Source organism: Durio zibethinus, chromosome 9 (genome assembly GCF_047325235.1).
Source record: "Durio zibethinus cultivar Kanyao isolate XHJ-2024 chromosome 9, ASM4732523v1, whole genome shotgun sequence".
Classification (NCBI taxonomy): Eukaryota; Viridiplantae; Streptophyta; class Magnoliopsida; order Malvales; family Malvaceae; genus Durio; species Durio zibethinus.
This window is the reverse complement of record NC_143170.1, coordinates 2,434,513-2,450,923: the sequence shown is the minus strand read 5'-3', so window position 1 is coordinate 2,450,923 and position 16,411 is coordinate 2,434,513. Positions and strand designations below refer to the sequence as shown.

General features: G+C 32.9%; 1 protein-coding gene across 5 annotated transcripts; it reads left to right on the top strand.

Annotated features, from left to right (window-relative positions):
* The first annotated feature begins 6,481 nt into the window (after positions 1–6,481).
* On the top strand, positions 6,482–15,757 carry LOC111305501 (oxysterol-binding protein-related protein 2A-like). Of its 5 annotated transcripts, none has more exons than XM_089765425.1 (11): positions 6,494–7,122; positions 8,947–9,315; positions 11,099–11,195; positions 11,552–11,997; positions 12,797–12,952; positions 13,601–13,768; positions 13,880–14,020; positions 14,220–14,450; positions 14,570–14,677; positions 14,950–15,141; positions 15,382–15,757. In XM_089765425.1, exons 1-10 carry the CDS (start codon positions 6,712–6,714, stop codon positions 15,127–15,129), a joined length of 2,307 nt encoding a protein of 768 aa, XP_089621551.1. In that variant the 5' UTR covers positions 6,494–6,711; the 3' UTR covers positions 15,130–15,141; positions 15,382–15,757. The 5 variants fall into 5 exon arrangements, with proteins under 5 accessions (XP_089621552.1, XP_089621553.1, XP_089621551.1 ...); XM_022903125.2 differs by having other exon boundaries at positions 6,497–7,122; positions 8,950–9,315; positions 14,564–14,677; XM_089765424.1 differs by having other exon boundaries at positions 6,497–7,122; positions 14,564–14,677.
* The last annotated feature ends 654 nt before the right edge of the window (positions 15,758–16,411 follow it).

The window sequence follows — 16,411 nt, the reverse complement described above, 5'->3', positions numbered from 1 at the left end:
TATATCATTAAAAAAACATAAAAATCTGATCTCATTTGAGCTAAGGGCTAAGGGGACACCGGAGAGTATATTAAATTCAAAATTTTGCGCCTCGATTTGATGATATGGTATGGGCAGGCACATGTTGTGCTGGTGAGGCACATTTTAATGATTGAGGAAGCATCGAAGTATTGCTCCTTGCATACAAGACACCAACAGCCCTAGGGGGTCCGGATGTTACTGGCTTAGTGCTCCAATGAGTTGTTTCCTTGCTGTAGGTTTGGTTACTGGCTTAGTGCTCCAATGAGTTGTTTCCTTACTGTAGGTTTGGTTATCTCCATTGAAGAAAATTGTTCAATATTGTTTACTACTTGAGAAACATGGATTTGATTGAAAGTTGTTGCTTTCTTTTCATTTTCGACCCACCCTCTTCCTTCAACGGAATCCCATAATTTTCATTACTATTATCATTGGTTTTTTCTTCTTTTGATATATCCATTATATATTTTCATGCATCGTCTCAAATTTTCCATCAAAATTTTATGCTCTACAATTTAGAGTATTTTTTTTATATATAAAAAGAGTTCATAGTCTTAGAATGGGAAAATGAGTTATAAGTTAAAAATATTATAATTTGAACTTTAAACATATTCGATATTAATTTTTAAACGTGACTGAATGAATCAATGAAATTAACTATCTTTTTACATATATTTACTAAATTTGCTTAATTTTCGAGCTTTTGCCTTCCTTACAGTTAATGGTATGACGATGCCTTTTTAATTGCTTTATTAAGAGATAAATGCCCCATTCTTTTCTGAGCTTTTCTCTTCCTTATGGTCATCACCCACCTCCTATATGAAAGGTAAGGAGGCCTTTGATTTCGGCCAGCACCCCAAGGTAGAAGCACTAGGGGCTGGCTAGTTGTCAACAGGCATGAATATTTTATTTGATCATATGCAAATGCAATAATGCTGGAAAAATCACATCACATGATTCTAAGTTTATACTAGTATTTGTATTTTCTCCATTTATTTTTATGCAATTCTTGGTGATCTCCTTGATTGAAACGGAAATGTTAGACATTACATCATCACAAACCCTAGCCTCAAGGCGTCGTCCTCTCCCCTAACACATGTCCATGCATGTTGATCCCCATCGATCCCAAGCTTAAAGCCTCATTATTTTAAAAATCTCTTTGCCAATCTCTCTACAGATTTGCATAAAACAAACACACTTGCCCACCATTTCAAACCAGTTTTACACTTTTATACAACAAACCAGTTGTAAAGTGGGGTTTAGATTTTATGGTGTTCCCATAATAATGTGACATTTTGAAGGGTTATAAAGGCTTAAAGCTAAGCTCTTTTGCCCACTTAAGATGATGCCCAGAAGCGACTTGCGATTGGGACAATATTGTTAAGCTCTCCCTTAGTTAGGGACACATCAATCGGGGAATTAACACACACCTAAATACATACATATATATGGACAGTTTTGGTCTCACAAAGAGTTGACACCATTATTTTTGGGGTTGAGTGTTTGTGATTTGATTTGTTTGCCCCCATCTTCATCCACTACTATTTTATTTATTCAACTATATTTCTCATAATTTTATATTCTAACAAGCATATAATAACTTATTCTTGTTAATATGAATATGTGATTAAAAATGTCAAATAAAATTCTATCTAAAAATCTCACAATTAATAAAAAAAAAAACCTTATAGATAAAAATTAATATATATGAATGAATTGAAAATTCTTTATAACATACAATAATTTTCAATTTAAATACAAATATAAATGCATTAATTTCCCTCAATATATAATTGGGGAATGAGATTTACATGCATTGCAACTTACAACTCTTTCTTTTTCCTCTTTTTTTTGTCAATAGTTGTATAAGAAAGAAATCAAACATAGTCACCTAGTCGGCTATGAATTCTTTTATCCTATTTTTATATCATGCAAGTTAGATAAAAGTTTTAAAATTATAGATGCGAATGAATTTAAATGTATAATATTTTTTAAAAAATAAATTAAACACGTGGGTGTTGGAGAGATTAAAAATAAATTAAAAAAAAATTTTTAAGTTTGAAAATGGAATTATCTAATGATAAAGATTTGTCCATATATAATTATAGATATTATTATGGGGACAAACAATTTGTACAAATTTAGGAGGGCAAAAGGGGGACAGATTCTTAGCTTTTTTAAAAAGAAATGCTTCCAAGACAGGTGTGGAATTGTCACTTAGCTTTGGTAATTGCTGCTAATTGAGCAATCAATTAAAAGCATCGATCATTCCCTTAAGGATTAAAACGACTTGTCATTTGGAGAAGATAAAATGGATTTTTGGACCCACGCCTCCCTGGATATAATATATGGTATAGTCAATCTACCCTTGATATGTCATTAATTCGACCTTAAATACTAAGACTGGGGGACTCTATGGGGTTCCCCCATTGTTGCACTCTTTTTTTATGATTGACAACCTTCAAGGATGTTGATTGACGACCACTTGGCCACTGCCAACCGCAAATTTGACCCCCTTCACTATTATGTATACTCATCAATTTATATTTTCGCTTTATATATATATATATTAATTTATCAATAATCACATGGATACGTTAATACAATATTAAATTTTTAATTTTACTAATTAAAATTTAAATTTTAATAATTTTATTTTGATATTCATAAAAACAAACATTATTTTGATAGTTTGCAATTTACATCCAAATATTTTTTAATAAATTACATTTTATTTATCCAAAAGAAGTAATAAATTACTACACTGAACCAGGTGGTGAGTCAGTGCCTGACTCGAATTGACTCACTTACACATTTTCTCAGCAGTCATCACTGACAAATTTCCATGTCTCAACACGTGTAACAGAGACGTATCATGATGTTGAGCCACAAAGATTATGAAATTATTTTTTAGAAACAAATACGAACAATTCTGACCCAACAGTCTATCATTAAGGCCCTGTTTGGCAAATGAAAATTTCAAGGGAAAAGAAAGTGTGGGACCTTCACCTGATGAACAACTTCAAGTACAACAGCAACAGCAAGAGAAAGAGAAGAAGAAGAAGGCAACACTGCTAGCCTCGTCGGTAACGGCTCCGGTGATTGATGGAAGCGATAGGGATGGAGAAGAGGATGAAGCAGAAAATAAGCTACAGTCAACCGTTAAAAGCTAAAAGTAAAATGGTTCGTTAAAAAAACTTAACAAATCTATTATTTTCAAATTCCTTCCGATTTTTGTTATTTAAAAAAAAACTTAAAAAATTAAAAACCAATGTAAAAAAAAAAAAAGAGAAAGAATATTGCTTGACCCAAAATGGTAAGGCCAAATGGCCCAAATAAAAAACCAGCTACATAAATAAAAATCAGTAAAAATCTTAAAGATAATTTTCTTTTTTATTCTTTCAAATATTATGAGTTTAATTCTTTTTTTACCATTCAAATTATTTTTTTATAAAATATAAAATTTACAAAAATATTATAGAAACAAATTTCATGCTTTTTTTTTTGCATCCAAGCAAGATAAAAAATTTTAATTTTTTATATTTAAAACTGTTAAAAATTAAACTTTAATTATTATAAGAATTTAATATTCTATTAATGGGTTATATGATTATTAATAAAAAATTCATTATTCCTCGATTTTAAAATATTTTTCTTTCATTCAATTCTCGTAGACCTAAATGATTAACCAACAACCCAATTAGGAGTAAAAGGAAAAAAAAAACTTAATTTCAAATCTTAAGTCGTGCATTCCAAATATCCAAAAGTACTTAGTTTTATTCAATTTGTACACAGTAACTAAATTAGATGCGACCTCGCCCCATTAGATATTGCTTGTGGTCTAAGTGGCTTGTTAAGGTTTGAGATTGGAAGAAGAAGTGGAAAGCAATTTATATTCGGAAAACAAGTACAAGTCCTTTTAAGTTGTGAAAATTACTAGCTCCCACACTAAATTACTATTTGAAAGCTCAGTAAGAATGTTTTTACCGTATTAAAATATGTATTTTATGATTAAATTTGAAATTAAAAAAAAACCACTAAACTTGTGTCCCTAAATAACTCAAAATTTTGTTTTACAATAATTTATTGTAGGCATTGAGTTGTCACTTTCAAGAGTCAAAGAATATTTCATTATATAAATTTTTTTTCTTTGCCTTGATAAAGGAGGATAGTTCCTAAGAATTAAATCCAACTCCCTCAAATTCTGGATTGCTGGAAACTCCATTGAAAAGTCTAAAAGAGAAGTAGTCCAACTTGCGTGATTTCCAAACAAGTTGCAACTAAGGTTGGTAATTTAATTTATCACGAATTTTGATTTGATATAATTTTATAAGTTAATTTTTTTTTTTAATTATCAGATTGAATAATATTATAAAATAATCGAAATCGAGTCAGATTTAAATTTTAGTTAAATTTAATTTGATATAATTTGATATTATATAAAAAAAATATTTTTAATTAATTAATTATTTATATATATTTATATAATAATATTTTTAAATATTTATATTTAAAAATAATATTTTATATTTTTAAAAATAATATTTTATTAATTCAAATCGAATCAAATTAAATATAATTTATATAATATCAAATATAATCAAATTCGAATTTAATAATATATAAAATCAAATCAAAGAAGAGCAAAATCTACCCCAAAACCCGCCCGATGCCAACTCTAGGTGCAGCAGCTAAAAAATACGTGAACACCATGAATTCCCAAGAGGTCCCCCTCTCTGCCCTTGTATCTGCTTTGCTACCCAGCTCATCTCAGTAGCTCATGCAAACAAAATCCCTACCAAGCTAGCTATTAGAAAATTTTCTTTCAATTTCTTTTACCTTATTCGAGAAAAACTATACAATTTTGTTTAGTTTTTTTTAATTAGTTAATATATTATCTATTATAATGCATCAAATTATAATTTTATATGTTATTGTATATTACTAATATGTATTAGTGTTAAAGAATGATGTTTGAAAATTGATTAATAATTTTTTATTTTAAAATTTAGAAAAATATGTTCGTCAAACATGTTTTTTATTTAAAAAATGATTATTGTTTTTGTTCAAATCGTGTACGTGGAAAAAGTGTCTAAAATATCTTTGGAGGGTTACAAATCATTCCACGACACTTCAACATCAACATTCAATCTAGGAAGTACCAAATTATTCTGTCTCGCTCTCATTTTTTTAATGAAGAATTATCCATTTTTAAAGTATAAGTTTAGTTCTTTTCATTTAAATATTGTATCATGAGAATAACGTTTTTAAGAATCCATTACGGAGACTATTATTTTAAAAAAATTTCTATAAATATCTTGCTTAATTTATTTTCATTTCTTCTTCAATTTTACGCACAACACCTTAGTGATGAATTTTAATGTATTGAGTAAAAATATTACTTTATATGGTAAATTAAGGGTTAAGTAGTAAAATTCATATATCAAGGTTAATATAAAAATTTGATAAAATAAAAGAAGAATTGGACTGACTAACCTTCCCAAAGAACTATTAATTAATACCACCACTTCGTAACTTCCTAAAATAATATATATATTTTTTCCAAAATATGCTGACATTGTTTTTACTTCATACGTTTGCTATACCTCTAAAAATTATAAATAAAAAATTTACGATTGCAATTAAATCGCTCAGTTAAATTCAAACTAAAATCAATTTAGCATTGAAACTGAAAATTAATTTTTACGTTAATACTATATAACAAAAAAAAAAGTGATTATTCATTGAAAACTTTGATTTACAAAACCAAGCTAAAAATTTTTAACTAGATGTTTTTGAAATCAAGTGTAAATTTTATTATTATATATTTTTAAATGTTTTAATTTATTACTATTTTTTTCACAAAATACTAATTAAATACTTAAAATTCTCAAACAATATTTTTTATCACATTTTTTTAATTCATAATTTTTAACCGCAACAATAATATTATTCTAATATACTTAATCTTCCAAAAAAAATCTGTTTTTTTTTTTTTTGGTGAATAAAGTAATACCTTTTGCTTTCATAGCTTTTGCTGTCAGTTCAAAACTTCGGGTTGACACTACCCGCAAAAAAAAAAAAATGATGACAACAGGTGAAGCGAAAAGGTTAAAAATCTGAATAAAATTCATGATTACGCAGTAAATGCACTACTTCCAGTCTTTTTATTCAACAGTCCCTGCCGTACTCTTCAAAACCAGAAAAAAAAAAACAAGGACTTAAACGGTAATTTTGGTTTTACCGATATTATACATTTTCCAACTCGATATTTCCCATCCCGATAAAAAGTTCTTATCCACTTAATTACAAATCTGCCACAATCCTTAATTGCTATAGAAAAAGAAAAAAAACCTTTTTTTTTTTAATTAAAAACTATTTTACTAATAAATTTGCTATCGTTGCTTCAAGCTTAATAAGACTATTAACATACCTGCCCTTCTCATTCTTTCACGAATCTATCAGTTTCAGAGCTCAAAACAAAGCTCACCTCTCAACTCAGCATCCTCGACCACCAAAACTAAAGAAAGAGTCTCTTCTTTGAACTCTTAAACGAAATTTCTATTTTTTAATAATTTTTTTTTTGCTTTCAAGTTAAAAGTATATATTATGATTTGCGGTTAAAACTGTTTTTGTTTGTTGCAGCAGTTCGTTCTATAATTTTGAGGAATTGTGATCGAGATCGGAGAGAAAATGCGGGTGAAGGAAATGCATCCGCTATGTTGTATATCGTTGGAGAGTCTCGGCATCGGCCACCAATCACCGGAGGTTTCGTTGACTCGTGCTAGGAGCATGCCGCCGGGGACTTTATCCGGATCTGAAACAGGCAATGCCGCGAGATTGATGACAGGAGGATCCGAAGGCACCGTCGCTGGAATTCTCTACAAGTGGACTAATTACGGCAAAGGATGGAGATCCAGGTGGTTTTTGCTTCGTAATGGAGTGTTATCTTACTCGAAGATTCGCCGCCCGGAGGCTCTAAACCTTCCCTCTCCCGATGACGTCAGATTGATCGGTGATATCTCATCCAATCGGCTTTCGAGAATGGACAGTTGTAGCGGTAGACGGAAACACCAAAAAACCGTTGGCATTGTTCATTTAAAGGTATAAATAAAAAAAATGAAAATCAAATTTCTAAAATTCGAAAATTAAAAAAAATCGAACCAATAGCTGATCAGAGTAATCCATTTTGGCGGTTATATAATTTTTTTAGAATATATACTAATATAAGGTAATATTTTGATTCAAAAAAAAATTAACTAAAGTGTTACCAATTATATCATTTTATACTAATTTTAGTGGCCCTGAAAATTTGTGTCTGAAAAAATAAAATTGTCACAGAAAAAATAGGCATTGATATCTGAGTTGAAGTAACAAAAAAAGGGTTGGGGGGGGGGGGAATTGAAGAGCAAAACCCGTAGGTTTCTTGCATTGTTCGTTTTGTAATTTACTGTGTGATCTGTAAAGGGAACCTCAAAAATATTTTCTGTGGATTTTCTTTTTCTCTCTCCTTTCTATATTGTTTTGTGATTTTCAATTTTCATGTTTAACTTTAGAAAAAAATAAGATAAAATAGAAATTTTGTTTTTTAATATATATTTTTACAGTTTTAACTGGTCGTTTATGTAAAGTGGGTCACATCAGCAGGTGGGCTTGGAGGGCTTTTTATAGGGTATGATGTAAGTATAGGTACTGTGGTCACATCATCGTTTAATCGGTGTTTGATAGATGGTTGAAGTTTTTAAAGCCATCAACAACGATTCTACAACTTGATCTTTCCATTTTCCTCTTTTGTTGTTGATCTATTGGCGCTTTTTTTTCACGTCGCACGCATGGTCAGACTCACTACTTTTTCATCAACCTTATTACCCATTCCCTTTGCTTGCCAGCCACTGTTTTGTGCCTCAAAATAACTTTTTTTTTTCGGTCAAGGTGATAGCTGAAGAGGGTTTCTTTTTTTTTTTTTTTTTTTTTTTTTAAGGAAAAGAAGCAATGAGATCATGTAGGAATCAAACGGTGGTGAGGCTAGAGTATTTTTTTCTCTGAAATGTCGGTGAGGTTTTGCTTGTTGCCGTTCTATTGAGTTTTGTAAGAGAGGTAACTTCTTTTTTTTTTTTAAATCTTTTTTACATTGTCTTTTCTGGTTTTTAGGCATTGGTTTGATTTTTTTAGTGAAATAAACAAAAAGAAAAAGGAAGAAAGCGTGGGGACTTGAGACTAGTAGGTGGGCTTTCCTCGTTAAGATTGTATAGAATTTTTATGGTGAACACTGTTTAGAAACATGGGAAAACTGAAAGGATATAATAGTATTTCTTTCTCCAGTCGCTTTAAGTATATTCTTCTATGCACAACTAGGACCAAATGGTGATTCCTGGTCTTTCTTTTATCCCTGGACAGTTGTAAATTGTTATCCTCAGAAGGTAGCAATTAGCATGGGCTTCGGTGATGAATTTTGGTTTTGGTTTTTATTTTTTGTTTACAGCTGGGATTTGTATTTATTCGTTGCTAAAACATTTTCTCTCATTAGAGGCGTAAAAGTCTGGTTATTTTGTGTTATCGTCTGCTGTTTGATGGTAAATGGGTTTGGCTCCTGTCGACGTTACACCTTGATAGCCTAATCGTCGGTGGACTAAGTTACAGATATTTGTTTTTCTTCAGGCTATTTTAGAAAATTTTCAGCAATAAGGCTCCCTATCTTGGCAGGGGACGCAAGGCTTTAATTTTGAGCTTTTCAGCTTGCATTATCTTGAATTGATAGCATTTGTTCCTTTTTATTTCTGGAAATGGACTTTTTATATGCATTTAATCTGTGAATTTATTTTTTGTTCATGAAATAAGGCATATAAATCATGCTAGTGAACAATGTGATCATACCACAGTAATGCAACTCTTGCATAGCTCATGGGTCTGTTAATTGAATTCTTGTAGCAGATCTCGTCATTCCGGGAGAGCAAATCTGATGACAGACGGTTTTACATTTTCACTGCTACAAAGACCCTTCATTTGAGAACTGAATCGAGGAGAGATCGAGTTGCTTGGATACAAGCTTTGGTATCCACCAGGAGCCTCCTTCCGCTGAGCCTGAGACCATTAAACGATAACCTCTCGCTTGTACCCCATGATTTGTCTATATCAACTGACAGGCTCAAGAAACGGTTACTTGAGGAGGGAATCAGTGATAACCTTGTGAAGGATTGTGAGCAGATTATGCTCTCAGAGTTCTCGGAGATACAAGGGCAACTTAAAGTTCTTTGTGAAGAAAGATCTAATTTGCTAGACACATTAAGGCAGTTGGAGGTAATGTGAACTTAGTAATTAGTATGTACTTTAGAATGAAAATGCTTGATCGTTGGTTATTCGTTTTTGTTTTCTAATAATTTTGAATTTAAATAATTTGGTGAATTAAAATAAATTTCTTCCTTCTGAATTAGAGTTAAGATCAATTTAATTAGACTTGGACCAATATCAAGTTCAACCTAATGAAATTAAATAATAAGAGATCATTTTGTTTTCGTATTTTATGGTGTTTCACTGTTTTGTATAGAGAAGTGGCAAGTCTCAGACAGTCTCAGGTTGGTAATTAGCACAACTGATGGATCCTTGCATTTAAAGTGAATGATATTTATTTCATGGGATGAAAGTCACTGTTCGCGAATGTGAGTATGGAGGCCAAGTAAAAATAATAGCAATAATTTTCATATATGACACAATGGAAACTATCATGTGATCGTGTTGATGGCTAGTGTAAATGAATAGCTACAATTTTGGTCAATAATAAAACGAACCTATTCTGTTATTTGGTGCATTAGAGCTTATGGGTTTTCTCCAGGCTATACATGATACTGCTAATGGAGGGTAATTAGTGTAGTGATCAATTAAAACTGGTTCTGCTTTTACTGTTTCTCATTGTTGTATGTTTTATTAAAACTTTTGGACTATAATATATACAATTTTGTATGGTTATAAACTTTATTGAGTTCTCCATTTTTTCTTATCAAGATTATTTGTCAGTGTTCCCAACCTCTCATCTATCATCAGTGAATTTGAGGTTATTTATGTCTCTTGTCAATGCTTAGGGTCTTATGAAATTTTAATCACATTTTACATTATGTTGTTACTGATGCATCCTAGACAATTTAAATGAATCCCCATATTCCAGAGGGAATTTATTATGGTCCCTAGAACTAGATTATCACTGATGCATCGTTAATGCAATTTTTTAAGTTCACAAGTCAGCACAGTGACCATTATTGCATTCATTTTCTTTTGTCTAGTAAACATCGATAAAGTTAATCCAGCTGTTTTGGTGGTTGCATTGGAATGAATAGGTGGCCTTTCTATATGTATTCCCATCCACACTATATCTAATCCCTGGCCATTCTCAAAGTTTTAATCTTGATGTAAATTTTGCCTTAGCAAATGCTTTTGAAGACTTGATCAGCTTCTATAAGATTTTGGGCCTTTAAAAACCTTTCATTTTCAATCTATACTTAGATAATCTTGTAATACCTGAAAACTTGCCATGGTTTCAAGGGGTAGCGCATGGGCTGAAGCTAGAACTTACTAGCCTATATTTCCAAAAGTGCAAATAATATGCCTTTGGGATTTATACGTTGAGAAGTTCTCCACATTGCCTCAGTTCTTGGAGAACTGTTAATGTGAAAACCAGTTCAGCTTGTGGTGTTGCTATGATTGGCTTCTTATCAAACATTGGTATGATCGGTTTATTGCATTTTGTAACATCATAATAACGAGTATTTCCATTGCACTTTTAATTTTCCTCTTAGTAAATAGGATTATAGGAACTTCACTTAAATCCTAATTACAAATGGAGTTCCAGGTTGATCAATAAAATTTTAATAATCAAATTGGTGGGATTGCTAAACAGTGTGTTTTAATTATCTCATCTTTTAAAATGTTGTCTTAATTATTGTTGGTTTTAGTTATATCATCTTTTAAATGATTGTTTCTTTTATGAAATTGCATAATACCACAACATTCCTTTGTGACTTATCCTATGCATTATTGTGCTGAGCTTTATAGTTTACGGTGCACTAAGAAGTTTTCTTTGCATGTTTAGGCAGCTAATATTGAAGCTGAAGCCTCTGGAATTCATGACGGAGACTACCAATTGACGAAGCATGAATATTCTGGTATTGGGCCTGGAAAATATAGTGGTATGTAGCCCGTCTGTAACTTTGGCTCCATCATTGTTCTTGCATGAAAGTCTGACTCCTATGTTTTGCTTGTCGTAATCAAATTTGTTAGCAAAGGAAGGTAGTCTTCGTTGTTTTTACAGACCTATATTCATAGCCATGGTTTCTTGAGTAAGAAATACATTCTCATTATCCTACGTTTCATTAGCAATTTCCCGTCTTGTTCTCCTTATTTGTCATCATCATTCTCATTTTATTAAATTTAAATGCAAGGTTTTCAGAAATGTTGCAATGAGTAATTATCTTTTTATTAAGCTCTGCTTCTGCTTACTAATTTCTTGTTCTCTTATGGCCTGATATTTTGTTTGACTTCTCAGAATGCAGCACAACTGAATCATCTGATGATATTGAGAAACAAGAGCTTGAGGAAGTCTCCGATGAAGATGAAACATCGTTCCATGACACAAAAGAGTATTTTACTGAACCCACTGTTAGTTGTGGATCTGTAAGAGGGGCAGCGGATCATGCGGATAATCAGAAAGAAATTGAAAATCAATTTGATGTTGTGGAAAAGATGCATGCTGAGAAGGAAGATTGTGATTCCAGATATCCTCAAATTGAAAGACGAAAAAATCTTCCCGATCCAGTTGAAAAAGAGAAAGGGGTTAGCCTTTGGTCTATGATCAAAGACAATGTGGGAAAGGATCTCACACGAGTTTGTCTCCCTGTTTACTTTAATGAACCAATATCATCCCTTCAGAAATGTTTTGAGGACCTAGAATATTCTTATCTTTTGGACCGAGCGTACAAGTATGGAAAAGAAGTATGTTATTCATGCATTTCATCTTTAATATTCTGTGCTTCTCTTGATATATGCACTATTTGTCTCAGGGTATAGCAAATTTTTGTCAAGTTCTCAAAAACTTGCAACATGGGGGGACTTCTAGAATTTGAGAAATTGGTGTTTACTCTTAGCTAATGTTATCTAGAGTGACGCTGAATCATCTTTCCCATATGCTACTGAAGATCCTGCAGGATGTCCACTTGCCACTCTATAAACAATGAATCTTATTCTTCTCTCTCTGGTTGGGTTGGGTAGGAGTATGAAGAAAATGAAAAGACTGATCATCCCCTTTGACACGTGCTATATGTTGGGCTAAATATATAGCTCTTCTTTTGGTTTGTAGATGCATGCAGTTGTACACCTTTCTTTTATATAAATATATATATTTATTTATTTATTTATTTATTTTCTGGTCAGGGTATAATATTTGGAGCTAATTTATTAAATCATTTATGATTGGACCAAGGTTTTGTTAGTTTAAAAACATTTTGTCATCCTGTATAAAAATTAGCATGGAAAGTCTGTATTAGCATTTGTGGCAAGTTGTTCCTTGCTCCTTTTTTTAGGGTGATGTTGTTCAACTTCTGAGTGTTCCTCTTGGTTTGTGTACTTTTGTGGTTATACTCCAAATCTCACTCCCTCAAACATCTCCTGTACCCGAAATTTTTGTACATGTTGCAATGCTTATTAAGGTTTCATGAACATCAGCAGGTGCTCTTGCTTTATATCTGTTCAATCTGATTGTATGCTCTATCTGGGTTTTCTTTTAAATTCTCAGGGTAACAGTCTCCAGCGGATTCTTAATGTTGCTGCATTTGCTGTTTCCGGGTATGCTTCTTCTGAAGGCCGACACTGTAAGCCCTTCAATCCGTTACTAGGAGAAACTTATGAAGCGGACTATCCTGACAAAGGAGTTCGTTTCTTTTCTGAGAAGGTCAGTGTTCAGGATCTATCAATAGAGTTGACTTCATATTAAGAAATGTGCATATTGAACCTAAAATTGACAAATTAGGAAACTTTTTTCTCTATTTTGATCGAGTGCTTTTGACTTCTCAGCAGTTAGGAGAAAGTCAACTTGATGGTTTACTTTTGCTTACCCTTTGATAAATGAAATAACACGGCCTTTAGAAGAAAATGACATAGCTTGAAGTAGTGTAGATGTTTTTAACAACAAATTAAGGGGTTATATATATATATATATATATATATATATTAAAAAAAAAGAGAGAGGAAAGTACTGTCATCATCTTCCTTTTTTATTATGGATAATCAAGATGTTGGAAATTATTGCCAATGATAGTGTCTTGAATAATCTTTTGAATCATTTATCTGGAAAATGAAAATTCGATGGACGGTTCTAGGAAGGAAACTTTCATGTTCAAACAAGTAGGGTTTGGGGTTCTCAAAACAGAAAACAAAAGCATTTTGAGAACTTAGGAAGCAAACTCGAATTACCCTAGTTCTGTAGGCCTTTGGAGTACTTACCTTCCAAGTAGTTGCTTCTATTTATGTGGATGTGAATGCGCAAATATTTGTATTCCAGTTCCATAGCATAGATGACTTACCTTTCAAGTTGAAACAGGTTAGTCACCACCCAACCCTTATTGCCTGTCATTGTGAAGGTAAAGGATGGAAATTCTGGGGTGATAGCAACCTCCGCACAAAGTTTTGGGGGCAGTCAATTCAGCTTGACCCTGTTGGAGTTCTGACCCTAGAGTTTGATGATGGTGAAATATTTCAGTGGAGCAAGGTGTGCACTACTGGGTTTTGCATTTACTGGATTTGTTGTTTAGGTGTTTTTGTATTCTAGCTTCCATTTCTATTTATGTGAGATGAATTATTTGAACTTCATTCTCTACAGGTAACAACTACTATTTATAATCTTATCCTTGGTAAACTGTATTGTGATCACCATGGATTGATGCACATTCGTGGGAATCGCCAATATTCATGCAAACTCAAATTCAAAGAGCAGTCTATTCTTGACCGGAACCCTCACCAGGTTAGTTGTCAATCTAATTGTTCCTTAAGTTTCTTTCCAGTAGCCCAATTCAGTTATTGTTCTCCCAATCCGGAAAATGGATTATCTATGCAATTGGGTTATCCTGGCTTCATTGCTTCAAATCCATAGTAGTCTACTTTCCATATTTTAAAAGAGTTATTTCTGTAGTAATTGTTTATCCTGTCCTACATTTACTTAGGTCCATGGGTTCGTTGAAGACCTTTTGAGTAAAAAGGTTGCAACATTAATTGGCAAATGGGATGACAGCATGTATCATATCAATGGTGATGGGAGTGGCAAGCCAAAGGACTGCAGCCCTTCATCAAATGCCACCTTGCTATGGAAAAGGAACAAGCCACCTCCTAATCTGACTCGCTACAACTTAACTTCATTTGCAATCACACTAAATGAGCTAATGCCAGGACTGCAGGTAGAGATGATGTATTACATCAGTTTCTAGTAAGCATTTTCATCTTCCTCTTATGCATATTTAATTGTTTTCTATAGCTCTGTCTGATCCCGGGTATTTGATCACGGATTAAGGAGAAGCTCCCACCTACAGATTCCAGGCTAAGACCAGATCAACGTTATTTGGAGAATGGTGAATATGATAGAGCAAATGTGGAGAAACAACGGTTGGAGAGGAGGCAGAGAATGGTATGTCTCTACAGCCCTGATTTTCATGTATCTATGCTCCACCTTCTGGATATGTCTGCAATGGTCATTGAATGATTTTGTGGCATGAAGCAAGTCTTACTGCAATGAGAAATGAGTCTTCTAAACTGTGACATGAAAATATTGCTGCAGTAGCAAATTATTAGATTCTATACTCGATTAAAGACATTGGCAGAAATTTCTATTTCTAGGTAGGTCTGATTTATATTATTGCTTTTACTGCTGATATTGACACTGCCTCTGGTCCTGCACAGTCAAGAAAACTACAAGAAAATGGGTGGAAGCCTAGATGGTTCCAGAGAGATGATGAAAATGGATCCTTCCGCTATGTGGGCGGTTATTGGGAAGCAAGAGAACAGAGGAAATGGGATGGGTGTCAAAATATATTTGGTGAATTCGATGAAGAACTCGTTGATTCCTCTGAACGATGCTGACTTCAATTTTAGGTGAGTAAATTCATTAAATTCGATACTAGTGGAACTGACACCATATTATGATGCTTCCGATGTGTTGCATATGTCTATGGTGGAAGCCTCTTAGTGATCTTGTTTTACTTAAAGGTAAAAGGGAAAAAAAAAATGATCTTGGTAATTGTTACTTGAATATCCATATGCTACCATTTTTTGCGACAATAGTTTGGTTTTGTCATTTACACCTGACGATGCTTAAATTTGTTTATCATTTAGGATGGGCAAACATTCGGGACAACCATGGAGCAAATTAAGAAGATCAACACATAAGTAGCTTTGATTCCTGATTGCTGTTCTAGCTGTTTGCATAGATCCCAGACCAAGAGTCGCATGGTAGTCCCTAGAGACACCCGAGTTAAGAATTTAATCTTTTATTATTGAGTAGATACTGGATAGTTGTGAGCCTAAAAAATTTCTGCAACATTCTCTAGAGTGGGAATTGTTCGTGTAACGTTATCTCTCCATAGTTCATTTGTTCTAGCCCCTTGAACTGAATTAGCCTATCGGCTGAAAATTTCATTTTATAATTATTTGTATTTTCTTCCCAGGAATAAATGAAAAGAAAAGAAAGAATGATCAAGGGCTCAATAAATCTAGTCTGAAATAGTAGAGAAAAAGGACGAGACACAGAATAAAAATGATGTGCAGATGAGTTAGGGCACTAGTTGCGCGGCGAATTGTACGTTGAGGATGTAGATGAATGTCTCAGGTGCATCTTTAGGTGGTATAAAAAGAGGTAGATGAATGATTTTCTAACTAAAAACAAAAGATGATATGAACTCTGAGGTATGATTCGGATTTTTCCTCCACTTGGGTCCTAGCGGTTTCAGGCATGAAGCCTTGGTTTTTATGAATACACGGACGGACGATCTTCATCAATATCTTTCATCATTCCCGTAAATGGTACGTCGGGGGCTTGGCTTTACCTGTGTGTAAGCTTGAGGGATGTCCCTACAAAAACAGATGACATAAGTATAGTTTAGTGAAGGAGCATTGATAGAACGGAAGGACATGATTCCCACGGGCCGTATCTACCAGATGAAGGGCAAATCTGTGTGCCACCAATTATACATTTGTTTCACCTTTATATCAACCGTTGGTTTGGTAGCAAATATTATCTAAGACCCAGATTTTTGTATCTAGCTTTACCCAGAGTTCCAGTCCAAATTCTTATAATTAAATATTAATTATAGTTAAAAATATTTTGTGGGAAACATATGTTATCCCAATCCGCAACTTATATCCA

What these genes read in the sequence shown, in the direction of transcription:
- LOC111305501 (XM_089765424.1), top strand. Translation starts at nt 6,712, where the DNA reads ATGCGGGTGAAGGAAATGCATCCGCTATGTTGTATATCGTTGGAGAGT. An exon ending in TGGGCCTGGAAAATATAGTG is followed by an intron (nt 11,196 to 11,551) that starts GTATGTAGCCCG and finishes TTGACTTCTCAG; the next exon opens with AATGCAGCACAACTGAATCA. An exon ending in TTGACCGGAACCCTCACCAG is followed by an intron (nt 14,021 to 14,219) that starts GTTAGTTGTCAA and finishes ACATTTACTTAG; the next exon opens with GTCCATGGGTTCGTTGAAGA.